Source organism: Giardia intestinalis, chromosome 5 (genome assembly GCF_000002435.2).
Source record: "Giardia intestinalis strain WB C6 chromosome 5, whole genome shotgun sequence".
Classification (NCBI taxonomy): domain Eukaryota; phylum Fornicata; order Diplomonadida; family Hexamitidae; genus Giardia; species Giardia duodenalis.
Window position 1 is genome coordinate 2,769,824 of NC_051860.1, and position 18,601 is coordinate 2,788,424.

The window sequence follows — 18,601 nt, forward strand, 5'->3', positions numbered from 1 at the left end:
ACTATACTTATGTAAAAGTGTGTGTTGTCGCTTTGAATAAAAGTATGGAGCGTGAAGAGGTTCCTGTTTTTGACCCTGAAACGCTCGAGATAATAGGGAAGAGGTATCGCGATGAACTTACGAAAGAGGACATCCATGGAATTGTCTGCGTTGTCGTCGAGAATTCCGTTGGACAGATATTTATGCAAGTTCGCTCTCACACGAAGAAGCTCTATCCTGGAGCCTTTGATCTGTCTGCAAGCGGGTTTGTGCGTGCAGGCGAGCGCTTTGAGGAGTCTGCATCTCGTGAGCTTGCAGAGGAAATTGGACTGATCGTCGACCCCTCAGCGTTGTCTGAGAGATTGATTTTCCGGGGGATGCTAGCGCCTTCAGAGTACCCCTGCTATACACATGTTTACAAGGTACAGACGGATGAGCCGCCTTTGACGTCGACTGATGAGGTCGAGGATGGAAAGTGGTTTGCTCTAGACGAACTGCGGACAGCAATGCAGACCCAGCCAAAGCGTTTCACACGACTTGCACCTTTGGTTCTGAACCGAGTTTATCCATGATTAGAGCTTAACAGCCATTAAGGACGCTCATGATTATTCCCCTCTCTGCTTCGTCAGGACACATTTCGTATGGCTGTGTCTGCTTCTTGACGTCTTGTGCTGGAGATACGCAGTAGAGCGTGCTATAATACTGTGCATAGTCATGAACTGTCAGACCTCCTTCAACGCCATTCCGTTTTGCATATCCCAGAAGTGAGTTAGATAAGCACCTGATCTTGTTGAACCACAGTGGCTTGTTCTTCTTAATCCAGTAGTGCAGTGTTTCGACCTCATTAAGCTCATTGATGAATCCTGTTTCGACTGCGAACTCCATCGCTCTCGTGCTATCTTCATCTGGAAATGCTCTGCGCAAACTGTCCACTGCTTGCTTTCCAATCTTAATGGATGTCTCGGTGTTATTACTGTAGGCCATTACAATAGACTTCGGGGCTATCCTGAGGATTAGATCGCTGAATGTAGAGTTTTCTACAGGCACATAGTCTTGTAGTGCACCTATCTCGTCTATTACACTTTCCAATTTGAACTGGGCGGTGATACTGGATAGTTTTTCACGGACCCACTGTGGCTTTAAGGATACACCTATATCAATGTATTGTGATGCTATACTTAGCATTCGCAATAGATCTGCGTACCTATTTTGTTTAGATGGTTCTTGATCTATATGGAGAACATTCAATGGGACGCCTTCATCTCGTAAGCGTCGTGCAATGCGAGCGACTGCTTCTATATGGCGATAGTCCGTCATGTTGTTGGGATCATCGTTGAGATATATCATCAAATCAGTTGTTATTCCTTTGCTCGCTAAGTACTGGATGTCATAAACATAATCTTCCTCGTACGGGAGGACTCCCTTGCTATAGTAATCTTCATACTCCCACTCCACAGACCCTGCGAAGAGAATTACGTTATTAAAGCCATGGAGTGAGCAAAAGTCTGCTAACTTTTCTATTTCTCCCTGTCTGTTTTTGATCAGGAGGATCCAGGCAGGCGTGCCGTCAATACGGTTGGTTGTGGAGTGAGACCACACATAGAGGGACTTCTTTTGTTCTTTATATGCAGTAAATTCCGGATATAGCGCGTCTACATCACTTGAAGAAGTGAATGCGTATGTTGTTACTGCAAGCTCAAGGATCAGTCCCAGTGTGAGCATTTTATTTCCCGGGCCAGAGCATAGCTTATTAAGCCATCATTCGATTGGGTACACATATGAACAATGAGTTCCTAGTGTTCATATACTTTGGCTGAGACTTTCCTCTTCAGATACGATTACAAAAGTCTAAGATCACCTTTCTAACTATTATCTGAACAAGTTTCTTGGTAAGAAGCATTGTTCAGATTCACACCCCAATACTTTATATCAATAATTTAGAAAGTTTCTGTAGACTGCTTGTATTATGCTGATATGTCTTTGAATAACTTGCCAACCATATCTGCATTATCTACAAGTAAAAAGGAGAGTGCCGTATATTGCTGACTGGTGATGCATCGCACAGAAAGCATACCACAAGACAGTTTAGATAATAATTCACTCCACCTTAGTTATTTTCATCGTCGGCTCTTTGGGACTGACTAATGGCTGCCTCTGTCGTCTCTTGGTGTCCGTCCAGTTCGTGGCCTCAGAGATACTTGAGATCTCCGGGTAGCTGGCGGTTCTTCCTTTCCAATCGCTTTGGAGACAGACTCTCGGAGCCTGTTAACTAGCCCCATCGGGTGCTCACTTTGCTGCCATGCCAAATCTCTCAAGATGTTTCTGGACATAGAATGGAGAAGTCATCTGCTCCATGTGTAATTGAGAGCATCCTATCCTTGTATCTTTGCTGCTTCCTCGTCGTAGTCAGTATGGCTATTGAATGATGCACACGTCAACTGCCTTTCACTTGCCGATAATCCAGATATCCAGCTGTTGAGTATGCGCCAGCTCCCCTACAGCTAAGGATTGTGTGAGTGACCATGTCTGGCTTTTAGTCCTTTCTTTGTGCAGCCTTGGGGACCCTCCTCCATGGTCAAGGATTGAGCAGTCTATAATGGCAGGATTGCGCTCGCCAGGGGCCCTTTTCCTGTCTCCTGGTGATCTAATAGTCTTTTTAACAGCAGCACTCCAACCTTTGTAGTACTTCGTTCGAGAGGAGGGAGACTATCTCGTGGCATCCCCATAGCTTGGCCATACAAAGAGCATCTCCTCCCGTACTGTCTCTCAGACTCTTCTCTCTCACGAGGAGCTTTACACAGTCAATACTACCAATTTTCATAGCAAACATAAGAGCGGTCCATCCCGTTTTCTCCTTCATGCCAGCTTCCTTGTCTACGAGTAGCCTAACACAATCTACGTGACGATTCTGCGCAGCCCACATGAGAGCGGTCATCCCGTCAGTCCTCTGCATACCACCCTCCAGCTCCACAAGTAATTTGACGCAGTCTGTGCGGCCGAGCTCTGCAGCGCACATGAGAGCGGTCCATCCATTGCCATCTTGCATGCGGCTTTCCTTTTTCATGAGTAGCTTAACACAGTCTGTATAACCACGACCTGCTGCAGCCATGAGAGCTGTAGTTCCGTTATTATCTTGCATACATATCTCCTTCCTTAGTAAACTCCTGGCGCAGTTCGAGTAGCCATTACCTACTGTGGCCATAAGAGCCGTTCCTCCATTGTTATCTCTCATACCTCCTTCCCTTTCCAGCAAAAGCTCGAGACAGTCTATGTGACCAGTTCTTGCAGCCCATATGAGGGCCGTCCACCCGCTATTATCTCTTATGCCCCCTTCCTTCTCCAGTAGCAGCCCCACAAGTTCTGTGTGACCGTGTATCGCTGCTCTCATCAGGGCGGTCCCTCCGCATATCTTCCATCTGTCCACATGTGTGCATCCCTTCATCTGCATGCCTCCCTGGAGCGGTATGAGGGTCTTCACTGCCTCCACGTCGTTTCTGTCAACGGCCCTCATGAGGTCGGTGGAGTCGTCCTCTTCGAGATGCTCCTCCTCTGTGTCCTCTATATTGTCTGTCTCGTCTGTCGTATCTATTGCATCTACTGTGTCTGTCGTATCTGTCGTATCCGCTGTATCCGTTGCATTCCACGCGTCCCCCATGCCTATCTTCATCCATATCTCCTTTACCTTCTCAAGCGTCTTGGAGGTCTCACCAAACTGCTCCTTAGGGATATCTGCCCCTGCGGATTTAGCAGCAAGCTCCTTCTCAAGAGATAGGATCTTGTTGTTGGCATCATTCAGAGCAGCCTCCAAAGATGCGCATCTGTTCCTCAGTGCTTTATCTTTGGCTTCCTGTTCATCAGGAGGGCCGTTGAGCATCTGAAGCAGACGGACAAGCCCTCTGGCTGTCGGCCTCCTCTCTGGATCCAGCACGAATATCCGCTCCAGAACACTCTTTATGAAGCCGTCGGTGATGCCACTCAGATCGGGCCTCCACCCATCGACGAAGACATCCTCTGGTTCTCTGCCCCCCAAGAAGTCCGGCTTCCTCAGGGTGGCGAGCTCGTATGCTATGGCCCCAATGCTCCAGATGTTGGACGCGGGAGTTATGATACCGCGGAGGAGCGTCTCGGGGGCCATGTATGCGGGGTCGCCGGTCTTCGTAGCCCAGCTCGACATGCCCATGCAGAGTTCGAAATTCGCAAGAACAATGTGCCTCCTATTTTCTGTGAATAAAATATTGTCAGGCTTGAAGATAACACCAGGAAACAGGCTGCCGTGGACACCATTGATGGGATCATGCAAGTAGATAAGGCAATTAGCAAGGTCTCTTACAAGGGAAAGTACCAACCTCTTAGGAATAGGCTTATGAGTTTCTCTGTAATTAGTGATCAACTGCTGAAGGTCTCCGCAGCGGCGGTCCATGATAATAAAAATCGTATTGCGACTCTTAATTATCTTGCCGCAGCTGAGAACATCCGGATAAGAGGTGTTTGGAAGAGCGACTAGCTTGAGTTTGGCAGCATCTACACTATACTGGTCTGGATCATCAGGCCGGATCTCCTTCGCGGCAAGGTGAGGGTATCCTTTAAGAGAGTAGATAGTACTGTAGGCATCCTTGCTGAGCACGTCACCCAGGCACCTGCGCAGCTTCTCGGGACTGAACATGGGGACGTCATCTGTATCCACCAGCCCCGCAAAACCACTAGCTGACCCCTCAGTAGGACTCCTTAGAGTGCTATGTGCGGCGGATGAGGTAAGGGGGTAAGACCGGCAGTCAACAGCCATCATTACTTTTAATTTTACAGTACAGTTTACTCTCCGTTTCACTGGGTAAATCTCCCATGCGAGCCAGCGCCGCCCTGGGCAGGTCTCTTGCTTACTCACTAACCGAAATCCAAATCCAGACTTCGCAAGTCAAACGTCGTCCACTTCAGCGGGAGAAGAAGCCCAAATGGGGAAGTCGGTGGTCCAACGCCTAGCCCTCTGCGTCCCCAGTAGACAACAAACCCGCGGCTGCTCCCACGAGTGAGCCGCTGAGGAAGGCCTGCGGGGACTCGAAGAAAAGAGTCTAGAGAGCATCCAATAGAATGAGCAGGAGGGCCAGGAGACAGGAACAAGAGAGCTCTAGCATCTTCCTCTAGCGAACCTCCCTGTCATGGAGAAGGGTGTATGGTGGCTGAGTGTGGGGGTTGTAAACCTAGAGCAATCGCCGGGTCGATGGCTTCAGCATGGCTTTCAGCAAGATGTAGCAGGGAATCCGAACCAGCTGAGCATTGGACCAGGTCCTGGATAGGAGCTAAGGGCTCCTGTGCACGGCTGGGCTGCTCTCTAGATGGGACAGGGCACGGTGAGCTGGACGGGTGTGATACTATAAGGTATCTATAGTTGTATCGATACAACTAGTAGGCCCACACTGGACTCTGAGAAGTACACTGCTAGACAGGCTGGAGAAGCCTGAGGGGCGATAGCACCATCTTGTTATCGCTATGCAGTGCTCTGTGGGCATGCATTCAAGACATCATCCCCTGGTAGCCGGGGAGGGGACAGAGTCAGGCGGTAGTGAGCATGCCCATCAGAATGCCTCTAGGTACTGACCAGCCACTCCCTAGAAGCGCAGATGTCTCGGCTAGGTTGCATCACATCCAGAGCAAAAGAGGAAGCTGTACTGTCCTATTTGTTTCTCAGAACAATGTGCGAATAGAAGGCGGCCCAGCGACTGATACTCTGCACCGTCCTCTTCATCCACAGCCTGAGCAGCCAGATGCCAGGCTCAATATGAAGACGGAGGCTGCGAAGAGTAAACTCACCACGGGGCCGATTGTCTGACACCAAAAAATCCGAAAGGACGACAGTAGCTGCTGTCTCCTTGAAGAGTGCATCACACACAGTATCGACCTTGGTCTCCTAGACGAACACTCTAGAACATTCTACACTAGCCCTGACTTCTGAGGCATTAAACCCTATAACTAGCACAGAGTGAGGCAACAGCATGCAGACGGTGCGTTATCTTCATAGATGTGTACTACAGCTTCCGACTGCATATGGATGTACCGAGATGGGCAGTTTGACCGGCTTACATTGGCGACTTGTCCGTCACCGTGTTTGCTGCGATGAGAAGCTGCGTCTGCCCGGCAGACTGAGCATAGATTACAGCAGCTTCTCTGCTGATGCATGTATGGCCATGCGCCGCCCTAGTAGGTGGCGTAAATACCATAATGCCTAACCTGTCTGTTGTTAGCGGAAAATAGCAGTTAGTCGTGTTAGAGATGCCTCTAAGTAAGCCTCTAGTCTTTGTGCCTACTCCTCTACCAATTATAGTGACGACCGTATATTCAGAAAGACTACGGAACTCTCCACCGTCTCTCAAGGAGACTAACGGCTCATGCATGGGCTAGCGACGGAGGCCCATGAACTACCTACTACGAGCCTAGCTTACTGAGCAGTCTGGATCACAGTGCACTTGATAAGCATCTATGCACTCATTTGGATGCTCACTACTAATACTGACAAGACTACAAGGAGGTTTGCTTTTGGTCACACTCCCCTCATAATGCTTAGCCCTTGGCACCACATTTCAACGAAGGAAGATGTTAGGTAGGTACGCAAAAGGCTATTTGTGCACGGTGGTTCCTGGAGAGCAAGTTTGCACAAAGACTGTAAAGGCGACTAGCAGATCAGTGAGGTAAGCCTGACGTTATAGAGACAAGCTGTAGATCCGGATTGCAATGGGGACGCCTGTGGTGTCTCTCTGGCCTTCGAGTGTAGAAAAATCGCGAGGTCTGCAGACAGGTGAAGCTAGTTTTTGATTTATGCGCTTATAGCAGTGTAATATTTATTGGGACCTGTTTCGTCTGAGGCCGAAGACGTTTATCTTTTCTCCGTATACAAGCAAGGATCTACTGTAGAGATATACTGTGCAGGCCAGTACCAATCGACGTGGTTGCTATTAGCAGGTGTCTCACTTGCACCTTCTCATAACGGGTAGCCATCAGCAGCGTCCTCGGCCCACGTGACATTCTAGATGCATCTCTGCCTTTGACCAAAGATTGACACACGCGTTGTGTAGTTTAGATTGCTCATCAGCCAGAGTGGCGTGGCTACCCCTTATCCTCTACTTGTCTATCTCGTACAACCATTGCTGATGGCCTTTCCAGATTAGCATGCAAATGCTCTTATCGGTCCCACAAAGGCATACGTCATACAAATAATCACTACAGTCTAGGGTCCTGTCTACCAAAGAAAAGGCCAACCAGTTTACCACGTAGGCATTCATTGTGCATCTCATATAGTCTGGCAAGTCTTGTGCTCCCCAACATTCCCTCGCAAGCCCTCAGCTAAAGCCCGTATGCATATCGTTATTGACAAGCGCCTTAGCTTCATCTGGCCACTTAGGGCGTTAGACCCTTTGCCTTGTACAATGAGTATACTCGGCGTGGGAGGTATACAATCAGCATCGGCCTTTTCTGCTCGTTGTCCGTATGATACTGTTGTTGCTTCTTGATTCAACCAGCAACCTAGTTAATGGCTCAAGAGTAGGTGATAGCCCGCCAACGGGCAGTCAATAGTGGCCATAACGCATACCTTCACCAAGGCACAGCCTCCCTGAGCAGAGCACAAAAGTGGACCCTGCCATTCTGCGGCCCTACTATTCTCTTGAATAACAGGATCAGAGCAGCTCATGGTTAGTATTAGCTGTCTTCGGGTCTCCACCTGTCCTTATTGTCTGAGGTATGCTTGACTCCGTAGATTCGAAAGATGCTGTACTGTACTCGTACCTGCAAGCCTCAGCCAAGCAAGGCTACCATCTTGAAGGCTTGGCAGTGATGAGCCACACAGTCGGCGGGATCTGCAGAGAGCATTCATCCCAATGAGCCTTTTACTTGTCGTATACAGGTTGTGGCTGTGACCTCATAGGCGCAGGACTTTCTGGAATAACCGGTCAACTACAGAGTCTGTCCACTCATGTAAAGCCACCTGATAGAGGGCGATATCAATCTCGTCACTCGTCTACAACATACACCAGTCGAATCTCACAGATGAACAAGGGCCACCCAGCCCGCAGCACTAGACATTAACAGATATCCTTCACGACAAAGGGGGTGAGCGACTAGTAGACCACAGCAGTCGCCTGCCCATTGAAGATCTTCCAGTCACTGACCTAGGTCAGCTTCCTACAAGATCTTGAGAGCTTTATTAGAGGTGCATGCTTATAGAATCCCCAACTCAAGGTGCATGCTGTCGGACCCTGCTATTTTTCACATCAGCTCGTAGACATCGGTTCTTTTGATCTCTAGTGGGGTCACGGGGGATCGCAAGATATGGTTCCCTCAGTAAGGCTTTATCTGACTCCTGTAGCTATATGACAGGAGGATACCGGTCTTCTATGGATTATTTAACGCATGCTAAGGTGCACCAGTACAAGTCCTACAGTGTGGCATGATTCGTGAGTCAAAAGGTAGGATGCTTGGGCTGATTGGCGTGTCTCCTCGGGACCAAATACAGCTAGGACCAAAGGTCATGAACGAATGCTATTCGATTCCCTTATCAGCAGATGGGGGTCAACTGCTCTAGTATCCACAAGAGGCTATAGAGGGTACTGGACCAGGCATCCGGCCAATTGCTGGCAAATCAACACAACCTCCTTGGATCTCCATTCTTTCCTCACAGGCATCTACATGTAGGAAGCTCTGAGGACCTAGAGCCCTACACTAACAGGCTCAAGGTATTGCACTCCTAGGTGCTTCCATTAGTGGTGGTAGTGATAGCACCAGGATGATCCAGAAGGGGGATAGAAATCCTGCCCCGTTAGCTCAAGAAATGGCACAGTTTGAGCAGGGTTTCCTCCTTGTTTAAATTTGGGAGTACTAGCCTACGCCCTCTGACCATCTGACGCCTTATCATGCGATGGGGAATCTTAATAGTATCCACTACAAAAAGCCAGAAATAGCACCATGCACACCCAACAAACCAGAGCGTCTCATAGGCTAATCTACACTGATTCGCACTTCCACGGACCCTAGCGACCACTGTAACCGTCTCTCGGGATCTTGCAAGGGACTGTCCTTGAGCGCGATTCCTCCATGACAACCAGAAGTCGCAGACATAGTCCAAAGGGATGAGAATACTATAGAGGCGGAGAAGAGATCATCTGCGCACGGGGGTCCGCAGGGGCCCGACCCGCACAGGGAAGGCGTAAGAGGCCAATTCCCCAGGAATGCAGAGACATTAAGAGAGGAACCAGCAGTGGGCCCATAACACAGGGAGGTCACCCGGGCCGCCCCCTGATTGGCCACAGGGTAGAGGAGCAGCATGCGCGCGGGACAGCATTGCTACTTATTTTTGAATTTTCTGTTTCCCTGCATGTTGTGCAGGGGTCCGCGGTGGGTGCTAGACTATAGTTAGTAGATGCTTTCGGCATTAACAACTATCTCTTGTACAACAATATTATCAAAAAGGGATTTCTTTAAGCTGGCAGCATAGCAATAACCGAATGGAGCTTTTTAGCTTTGGGTATCTTTGCTAGTAGGATTCTTGATAGTGGATTAAGAAGAATCTCAATGTTGCTGATAGCTTTCTATCTTGGGCTGAGCGCCCTTGCGGCACAATGTAAGCAAGTACAAAATTGTGCAGCAGGTAAGTGTGAGATGGTTGGCGGCACTGAAATTTGTACAGAATGCGCGACAAATGGAAACGTTCCTATCAATGGGGAGTGTACACCAAAAGGTAATGCGGCTGATAAATGCAAGAAAGTTAACGGTAATGAGCTTGTTGACGATAAGACATGTGGAAAATGTGAGAACACATACTTCATGTACAAGGGTGGATGCTATCAACTTGGCAGTGATGTCGCACTCCTCATCTGCAACGATCAAGCTGCTTCACCTGGAGGGCGTAATGCTGTTGCTGGCGTTTGCACAGAATGTAATGCTACTGGGGGATTCTTCAAAAGCCCAGAGGCGGCCGACACGACAGATTCCTGCATATCGTGCAGTGATACAACTGGAGTGCAGGTTAATGGCGGTAACACGTATAAAGGTATCGAGAATTGTGTAGTATGTGCAGCTCCAGAAAGAGGAACAGGTAACGAAAATAAGATTGCTGCATGTGAGTCATGTCTTGAAGGATTCTTCGTTGCATCTAACAAGGCAGTATGCACACGTTGTACTGATAATGATAATTGCGCTAAGTGTGATGCAGGCGAAAACAAGTGCACAAAATGTAAGGCAACAGCCAGCAAACCATATCTAAAAAAGGGCGAAACCGAGGACTCTAATACATGTGTTAATAGTAACGAATGTACTACTGATAAAACTTACTTCACTGATGATACTGACGACCCTACTCATGGAAAGATGTGCAAGAAATGCTCAGAAGGGATAGCAGACTGTAAGAAATGCGCTCCATCATCACCTTCTGCTTTAGCTACAGTATCCGCAATTGTGTGCACAGAATGTACAACACAGACCAACAAACCCAATGTTGCCGGAACAGGGTGCTTCACATGCTCCGTAGACGGATGTAGTAACTGTAGCGAGAATGACGTATGTGAAAAGTGTGGACCTAACAAGAAGGTGAGCCCCGGGAGGAAGTCATGCGTGGATAGCTGTCCCGAGAACTCCATTGACGATAACTCTGTCTGTACATGCAGCAGTGGGTACAGCCCTGACAGCAGTGGGGCCTCCTGTGTGTCCACTGGCAGTAATAGGAGCGGGCTCTCCACGGGGGCCATAGCGGGGATCTCCGTCGCAGTCATCGTCGTCGTCGGGGGTCTCATAGGGTTCCTCTGCTGGTGGTTCGTGTGTAGGGGGAAGGCGTGACTTAGGTAGTAAACACGTCACTGTATATGGCTTATTACGCTATTCTGCCGGGGCTATCTGAGGATCGCCCAGAGGTCGTGCGAGTGATCCTCGCTCAAGCTCTGACCAGTCTAAGGACGAGGGTTGGTCATGAATAACATGACGGAGAGCCCTCTCCAGTGACACATCCAGAATCTGGGCATTCCTCGCCGCTCCATGAGGATATGCTCTGTCTGGATGTCCATGCCGATCTATCTTGGATTCAGGCCTTCTCGCAGGCTCTCTACTCTACCCGTGGCGCCTCTCCATGGTCTTCCTTCGTGGTGGGTGAAGCTCCGGTCGCTGTTTTTTAGATGCTCCTGTCTGTCAGGGGCTGCCACCGGGCTCTCCGCTGGCTGGGCCCTCGGTGTCCGTCCGGCTGTGGCCCGGGCAGCGCTCTACGGTCGCGGTCACTTGGGTCTCAGTGGGTTCGGATGGTGGGGAGGCGAGGGGAGTTAGGGCGGTGAGGCCGGAGGGGCTGGAGGGGCTGGAGGGGCTGAGGTTGGTGGTGGTTGTATGCGCCTCTGGTCCCTCGATAGACTGGGGTGATCGCAGCTGTGGTGACTGGGGGCTGTCCATCTGTGACTCACCCCTCTGTGTGCTCGTGGTCTGTGAGTGCCTCCACCCAGACAACCCTCAGGAGCCGTGCACACCAGGACAGAGAGGGTGACAGAGGAGAGTCAAGCAGCCCTGCCACGAGGGTGCACAGCAGCCAGCCTGGGCTGCAGGGCCCGCTCGAGCGATGGTAGTGACAGACGACTCCCTCTGACAGCAGCCCTGGTGACTGGCACTGGTCTGCTTTCGAGGCTGAGTGACAGTGTGCACAGATGGACATGAGTGCAGGAGGACCATCCACACACGGACAGACTGTGCCCCCATACGAGAGCGCCAGGCAACCACCCGAGCACCCGAGAGGCAGCAACAGACACGGGCACTAGAGATCCCCAGCCAGACAGCTGCCATGCTCATCCATAGGGGCATCAGAGGACCAGGGGAGTCACCCTCACAATCAGGGTATGATAGGAAGCCAGAGGACTCAAACACTACAGCATAGCAGATCCAAGGGAGGCACACTCCAGCAGGCGAGCAGTGGCAGAGCCCTGATAGCTGCCAGCCCCCCATGACACCCAGGCAGGCACCAGGCTCACCGAAGGCTCTGCTGGCCTCCACCGATGATCCGAGGGGGCAGCAACCAGAGGAGTGGGGAGGCCTTCGGACACCACAAGAGGCCCGGCTGTCCAGCAGGCGATGGAGCACAGGTGGCCTCTGAGCACCATACAGGCACAGAGCCGACCATCAGAGTGATGCCCGATCAGAGACGACCACGAGCACCCTCCACCGCACTCTGAGGGGCTGTCGATCATCCCACTGCCTCTCATAGCAGACCTCCTTGAGAGCAGTGCAGTGGGTCCCAGCTCATGCACGCCTCCCCTGGCATAGGACACCCCGGCTCTCCCCGAGGGGTCATCAGAGCCACGAGAGGTGTCAAGGTCCTGGTAGATCACACCGGGAACTCCCCGAGGGCACAGCAACTGAGATATGAGTGACCCTCAGTGTGCTCCTCTCTGATGGTAGAGCATCTTGAGACCAAGGGGGTCACCTCTGCCTACGGACGACACACAGCACTCCACAACAAGGACCCACTAGGAGCAGCACAGCTGACCACGGGGACAGTGCAGTCACCAGTGCCCCACCGTGCCAGTTTTCTGGGCCATCATACTATAGGCATGAGAGAACCCCATCCCATCCACAGGGTCATCCATGCCCCTGCTGGCCCGAGGTGAACTCCCCGTCGAGGCGCTGGACAGGGCATGCCAGGGGCTCAGCAGACCCACAGAGAGAATCAGCGAGTAGCAGGAGGGGCTGCGATGGCCTGCCTCAGCCCTCACGTACCAGCCAGACAGAGAGACAGTACTGCCTGAGGCATGCAGGGGCCAAGGGAGGCGATCAGTCAGGGGACACGACACGATCGTCGGTGCCTGTGTCTCGGGAGTGCAACGAAGGCTGGAGATCAGACACAGCCACCTTAGCAAACAGAGTGGGGACAACCCACCACCCCAATAGCCCACCGAACCCAGAGGCACATACAACACCACCAACCTCAGCCCCTCCAGCCCCTCCAGCCCCTCCGGCCTCACCGCCCTAACTCCCCTCGCCTCCCCACCATCCGAACCCACTGAGACCCAAGTGACCGCGACCGTAGAGCGCTGCCCGGGCCACAGCCGGACGGACACCGAGGGCCCAGCCAGCGGAGAGCCCGGTGGCAGCCCCTGACAGACAGGAGCATCTAAAAAACAGCGACCGGAGCTTCACCCACCACGAAGGAAGACCATGGAGAGGCGCCACGGGTAGAGTAGAGAGCCTGCGAGAAGGCCTGAATCCAAGATAGATCGGCATGGACATCCAGACAGAGCATATCCTCATGGAGCGGCGAGGAATGCCCAGATTCTGGATGTGTCACTGGAGAGGGCTCTCCGTCATGTTATTCATGACCAACCCTCGTCCTTAGACTGGTCAGAGCTTGAGCGAGGATCACTCGCACGACCTCTGGGCGATCCTCAGATAGCCCCGGCAGAATAGCGTAATAAGCCATATACAGTGACGTGTTTACTACCTAAGTCACGCCTTCCCCCTACACACGAACCACCAGCAGAGGAACCCTATGAGACCCCCGACGACGACGATGACTGCGACGGAGATCCCCGCTATGGCCCCCGTGGAGAGCCCGCTCCTATTACTGCCAGTGGACACACAGGAGGCCCCACTGCTGTCAGGGCTGTACCCACTGCTGCATGTACAGACAGAGTTATCGTCAATGGAGTTCTCGGGACAGCTATCCACGCATGACTTCCTCCCGGGGCTCACCTTCTTGTTAGGTCCACACTTTTCACATACGTCATTCTCGCTACAGTTACTACATCCGTCTACGGAGCATGTGAAGCACCCTGTTCCGGCAACATTGGGTTTGTTGGTCTGTGTTGTACATTCTGTGCACACAATTGCGGATACTGTAGCTAAAGCAGAAGGTGATGATGGAGCGCATTTCTTACAGTCTGCTATCCCTTCTGAGCATTTCTTGCACATCTTTCCATGAGTAGGGTCGTCAGTATCATCAGTGAAGTAAGTTTTATCAGTAGTACATTCGTTACTATTAACACATGTATTAGAGTCCTCGGTTTCGCCCTTTTTTAGATATGGTTTGCTGGCTGTTGCCTTACATTTTGTGCACTTGTTTTCGCCTGCATCACACTTAGCGCAATTATCATTATCAGTACAACGTGTGCATACTGCCTTGTTAGATGCAACGAAGAATCCTTCAAGACATGACTCACATGCAGCAATCTTATTTTCGTTACCTGTTCCTCTTTCTGGAGCTGCACATACTACACAATTCTCGATACCTTTATACGTGTTACCGCCATTAACCTGCACTCCAGTTGTATCACTGCACGATATGCAGGAATCTGTCGTGTCGGCCGCCTCTGGGCTTTTGAAGAATCCCCCAGTAGCATTACATTCTGTGCAAACGCCAGCAACAGCATTACGCCCTCCAGGTGAAGCAGCTTGATCGTTGCAGATGAGGAGTGCGACATCACTGCCAAGTTGATAGCATCCACCCTTGTACATGAAGTATGTGTTCTCACATTTTCCACATGTCTTATCGTCAACAAGCTCATTACCGTTAACTTTCTTGCATTTATCAGCCGCATTACCTTTTGGTGTACACTCCCCATTGATAGGAACGTTTCCATTTGTCGCGCATTCTGTACAAATTTCAGTGCCGCCAACCATCTCACACTTACCTGCTGCACAATTTTGTACTTGCTTACATTGTGCCGCAAGGGCGCTCAGCCCAAGATAGAAAGCTATCAGCAACATTGAGATTCTTCTTAATCCACTATCAAGAATCCTACTAGCAAAGATACCCAAAGCTAAAAAGCTCCATTCGGTTATTGCTATGCTGCCAGCTTAAAGAAATCCCTTTTTGATAATATTGTTGTACAAGAGATAGTTGTTAATGCCGAAAGCATCTACTAACTATAGTCTAGCACCCACCGCGGACCCCTGCACAACATGCAGGGAAACAGAAAATTCAAAAATAAGTAGCAATGCTGTCCCGCGCGCATGCTGCTCCTCTACCCTGTGGCCAATCAGGGGGCGGCCCGGGTGACCTCCCTGTGTTATGGGCCCACTGCTGGTTCCTCTCTTAATGTCTCTGCATTCCTGGGGAATTGGCCTCTTACGCCTTCCCTGTGCGGGTCGGGCCCCTGCGGACCCCCGTGCGCAGATGATCTCTTCTCCGCCTCTATAGTATTCTCATCCCTTTGGACTATGTCTGCGACTTCTGGTTGTCATGGAGGAATCGCGCTCAAGGACAGTCCCTTGCAAGATCCCGAGAGACGGTTACAGTGGTCGCTAGGGTCCGTGGAAGTGCGAATCAGTGTAGATTAGCCTATGAGACGCTCTGGTTTGTTGGGTGTGCATGGTGCTATTTCTGGCTTTTTGTAGTGGATACTATTAAGATTCCCCATCGCATGATAAGGCGTCAGATGGTCAGAGGGCGTAGGCTAGTACTCCCAAATTTAAACAAGGAGGAAACCCTGCTCAAACTGTGCCATTTCTTGAGCTAACGGGGCAGGATTTCTATCCCCCTTCTGGATCATCCTGGTGCTATCACTACCACCACTAATGGAAGCACCTAGGAGTGCAATACCTTGAGCCTGTTAGTGTAGGGCTCTAGGTCCTCAGAGCTTCCTACATGTAGATGCCTGTGAGGAAAGAATGGAGATCCAAGGAGGTTGTGTTGATTTGCCAGCAATTGGCCGGATGCCTGGTCCAGTACCCTCTATAGCCTCTTGTGGATACTAGAGCAGTTGACCCCCATCTGCTGATAAGGGAATCGAATAGCATTCGTTCATGACCTTTGGTCCTAGCTGTATTTGGTCCCGAGGAGACACGCCAATCAGCCCAAGCATCCTACCTTTTGACTCACGAATCATGCCACACTGTAGGACTTGTACTGGTGCACCTTAGCATGCGTTAAATAATCCATAGAAGACCGGTATCCTCCTGTCATATAGCTACAGGAGTCAGATAAAGCCTTACTGAGGGAACCATATCTTGCGATCCCCCGTGACCCCACTAGAGATCAAAAGAACCGATGTCTACGAGCTGATGTGAAAAATAGCAGGGTCCGACAGCATGCACCTTGAGTTGGGGATTCTATAAGCATGCACCTCTAATAAAGCTCTCAAGATCTTGTAGGAAGCTGACCTAGGTCAGTGACTGGAAGATCTTCAATGGGCAGGCGACTGCTGTGGTCTACTAGTCGCTCACCCCCTTTGTCGTGAAGGATATCTGTTAATGTCTAGTGCTGCGGGCTGGGTGGCCCTTGTTCATCTGTGAGATTCGACTGGTGTATGTTGTAGACGAGTGACGAGATTGATATCGCCCTCTATCAGGTGGCTTTACATGAGTGGACAGACTCTGTAGTTGACCGGTTATTCCAGAAAGTCCTGCGCCTATGAGGTCACAGCCACAACCTGTATACGACAAGTAAAAGGCTCATTGGGATGAATGCTCTCTGCAGATCCCGCCGACTGTGTGGCTCATCACTGCCAAGCCTTCAAGATGGTAGCCTTGCTTGGCTGAGGCTTGCAGGTACGAGTACAGTACAGCATCTTTCGAATCTACGGAGTCAAGCATACCTCAGACAATAAGGACAGGTGGAGACCCGAAGACAGCTAATACTAACCATGAGCTGCTCTGATCCTGTTATTCAAGAGAATAGTAGGGCCGCAGAATGGCAGGGTCCACTTTTGTGCTCTGCTCAGGGAGGCTGTGCCTTGGTGAAGGTATGCGTTATGGCCACTATTGACTGCCCGTTGGCGGGCTATCACCTACTCTTGAGCCATTAACTAGGTTGCTGGTTGAATCAAGAAGCAACAACAGTATCATACGGACAACGAGCAGAAAAGGCCGATGCTGATTGTATACCTCCCACGCCGAGTATACTCATTGTACAAGGCAAAGGGTCTAACGCCCTAAGTGGCCAGATGAAGCTAAGGCGCTTGTCAATAACGATATGCATACGGGCTTTAGCTGAGGGCTTGCGAGGGAATGTTGGGGAGCACAAGACTTGCCAGACTATATGAGATGCACAATGAATGCCTACGTGGTAAACTGGTTGGCCTTTTCTTTGGTAGACAGGACCCTAGACTGTAGTGATTATTTGTATGACGTATGCCTTTGTGGGACCGATAAGAGCATTTGCATGCTAATCTGGAAAGGCCATCAGCAATGGTTGTACGAGATAGACAAGTAGAGGATAAGGGGTAGCCACGCCACTCTGGCTGATGAGCAATCTAAACTACACAACGCGTGTGTCAATCTTTGGTCAAAGGCAGAGATGCATCTAGAATGTCACGTGGGCCGAGGACGCTGCTGATGGCTACCCGTTATGAGAAGGTGCAAGTGAGACACCTGCTAATAGCAACCACGTCGATTGGTACTGGCCTGCACAGTATATCTCTACAGTAGATCCTTGCTTGTATACGGAGAAAAGATAAACGTCTTCGGCCTCAGACGAAACAGGTCCCAATAAATATTACACTGCTATAAGCGCATAAATCAAAAACTAGCTTCACCTGTCTGCAGACCTCGCGATTTTTCTACACTCGAAGGCCAGAGAGACACCACAGGCGTCCCCATTGCAATCCGGATCTACAGCTTGTCTCTATAACGTCAGGCTTACCTCACTGATCTGCTAGTCGCCTTTACAGTCTTTGTGCAAACTTGCTCTCCAGGAACCACCGTGCACAAATAGCCTTTTGCGTACCTACCTAACATCTTCCTTCGTTGAAATGTGGTGCCAAGGGCTAAGCATTATGAGGGGAGTGTGACCAAAAGCAAACCTCCTTGTAGTCTTGTCAGTATTAGTAGTGAGCATCCAAATGAGTGCATAGATGCTTATCAAGTGCACTGTGATCCAGACTGCTCAGTAAGCTAGGCTCGTAGTAGGTAGTTCATGGGCCTCCGTCGCTAGCCCATGCATGAGCCGTTAGTCTCCTTGAGAGACGGTGGAGAGTTCCGTAGTCTTTCTGAATATACGGTCGTCACTATAATTGGTAGAGGAGTAGGCACAAAGACTAGAGGCTTACTTAGAGGCATCTCTAACACGACTAACTGCTATTTTCCGCTAACAACAGACAGGTTAGGCATTATGGTATTTACGCCACCTACTAGGGCGGCGCATGGCCATACATGCATCAGCAGAGAAGCTGCTGTAATCTATGCTCAGTCTGCCGGGCAGACGCAGCTTCTCATCGCAGCAAACACGGTGACGGACAAGTCGCCAATGTAAGCCGGTCAAACTGCCCATCTCGGTACATCCATATGCAGTCGGAAGCTGTAGTACACATCTATGAAGATAACGCACCGTCTGCATGCTGTTGCCTCACTCTGTGCTAGTTATAGGGTTTAATGCCTCAGAAGTCAGGGCTAGTGTAGAATGTTCTAGAGTGTTCGTCTAGGAGACCAAGGTCGATACTGTGTGTGATGCACTCTTCAAGGAGACAGCAGCTACTGTCGTCCTTTCGGATTTTTTGGTGTCAGACAATCGGCCCCGTGGTGAGTTTACTCTTCGCAGCCTCCGTCTTCATATTGAGCCTGGCATCTGGCTGCTCAGGCTGTGGATGAAGAGGACGGTGCAGAGTATCAGTCGCTGGGCCGCCTTCTATTCGCACATTGTTCTGAGAAACAAATAGGACAGTACAGCTTCCTCTTTTGC

The 18,601-nt window shown here is 50.5% G+C and overlaps 5 protein-coding genes across 5 annotated transcripts; 2 read left to right on the forward strand and 3 right to left on the reverse strand.

Moving 5' to 3' along the window:
- Nucleotides 1-44: 44 nt before the first annotated feature.
- On the forward strand, nucleotides 45-551 carry GL50803_0016623 (putative Nudix hydrolase; the record flags this gene model as incomplete). Its single annotated transcript, XM_001705920.1, has 1 exon — nucleotides 45-551. The coding sequence occupies one exon, from the start codon at nucleotides 45-47 to the stop codon at nucleotides 549-551; it is 507 nt and encodes a 168-aa protein (XP_001705972.1).
- Nucleotides 552-558: 7 nt separating this feature from the next.
- On the reverse strand, nucleotides 559-1,701 carry GL50803_0016622 (uncharacterized protein; the record flags this gene model as incomplete). Its single annotated transcript, XM_001705919.1, has 1 exon — nucleotides 559-1,701. One exon carries the CDS (start codon nucleotides 1,699-1,701, stop codon nucleotides 559-561), a length of 1,143 nt encoding a protein of 380 aa, XP_001705971.1.
- A 934-nt stretch (nucleotides 1,702-2,635) lies between these two features.
- GL50803_0030354 (Kinase, NEK) lies at nucleotides 2,636-4,765 on the reverse strand (the record flags this gene model as incomplete). Its single annotated transcript, XM_001705917.1, has 1 exon — nucleotides 2,636-4,765. One exon carries the CDS (start codon nucleotides 4,763-4,765, stop codon nucleotides 2,636-2,638), a length of 2,130 nt encoding a protein of 709 aa, XP_001705969.1.
- Nucleotides 4,766-9,534: 4,769 nt separating this feature from the next.
- Nucleotides 9,535-10,794, forward strand: GL50803_00d14331 (VSP; the record flags this gene model as incomplete). Its single annotated transcript, XM_001705908.1, has 1 exon — nucleotides 9,535-10,794. One exon carries the CDS (start codon nucleotides 9,535-9,537, stop codon nucleotides 10,792-10,794), a length of 1,260 nt encoding a protein of 419 aa, XP_001705960.1.
- A 2,637-nt stretch (nucleotides 10,795-13,431) lies between these two features.
- Nucleotides 13,432-14,691, reverse strand: GL50803_0014331 (VSP; the record flags this gene model as incomplete). Its single annotated transcript, XM_038045760.1, has 1 exon — nucleotides 13,432-14,691. The coding sequence occupies one exon, from the start codon at nucleotides 14,689-14,691 to the stop codon at nucleotides 13,432-13,434; it is 1,260 nt and encodes a 419-aa protein (XP_037902306.1).
- Nucleotides 14,692-18,601: the final 3,910 nt, after the last annotated feature.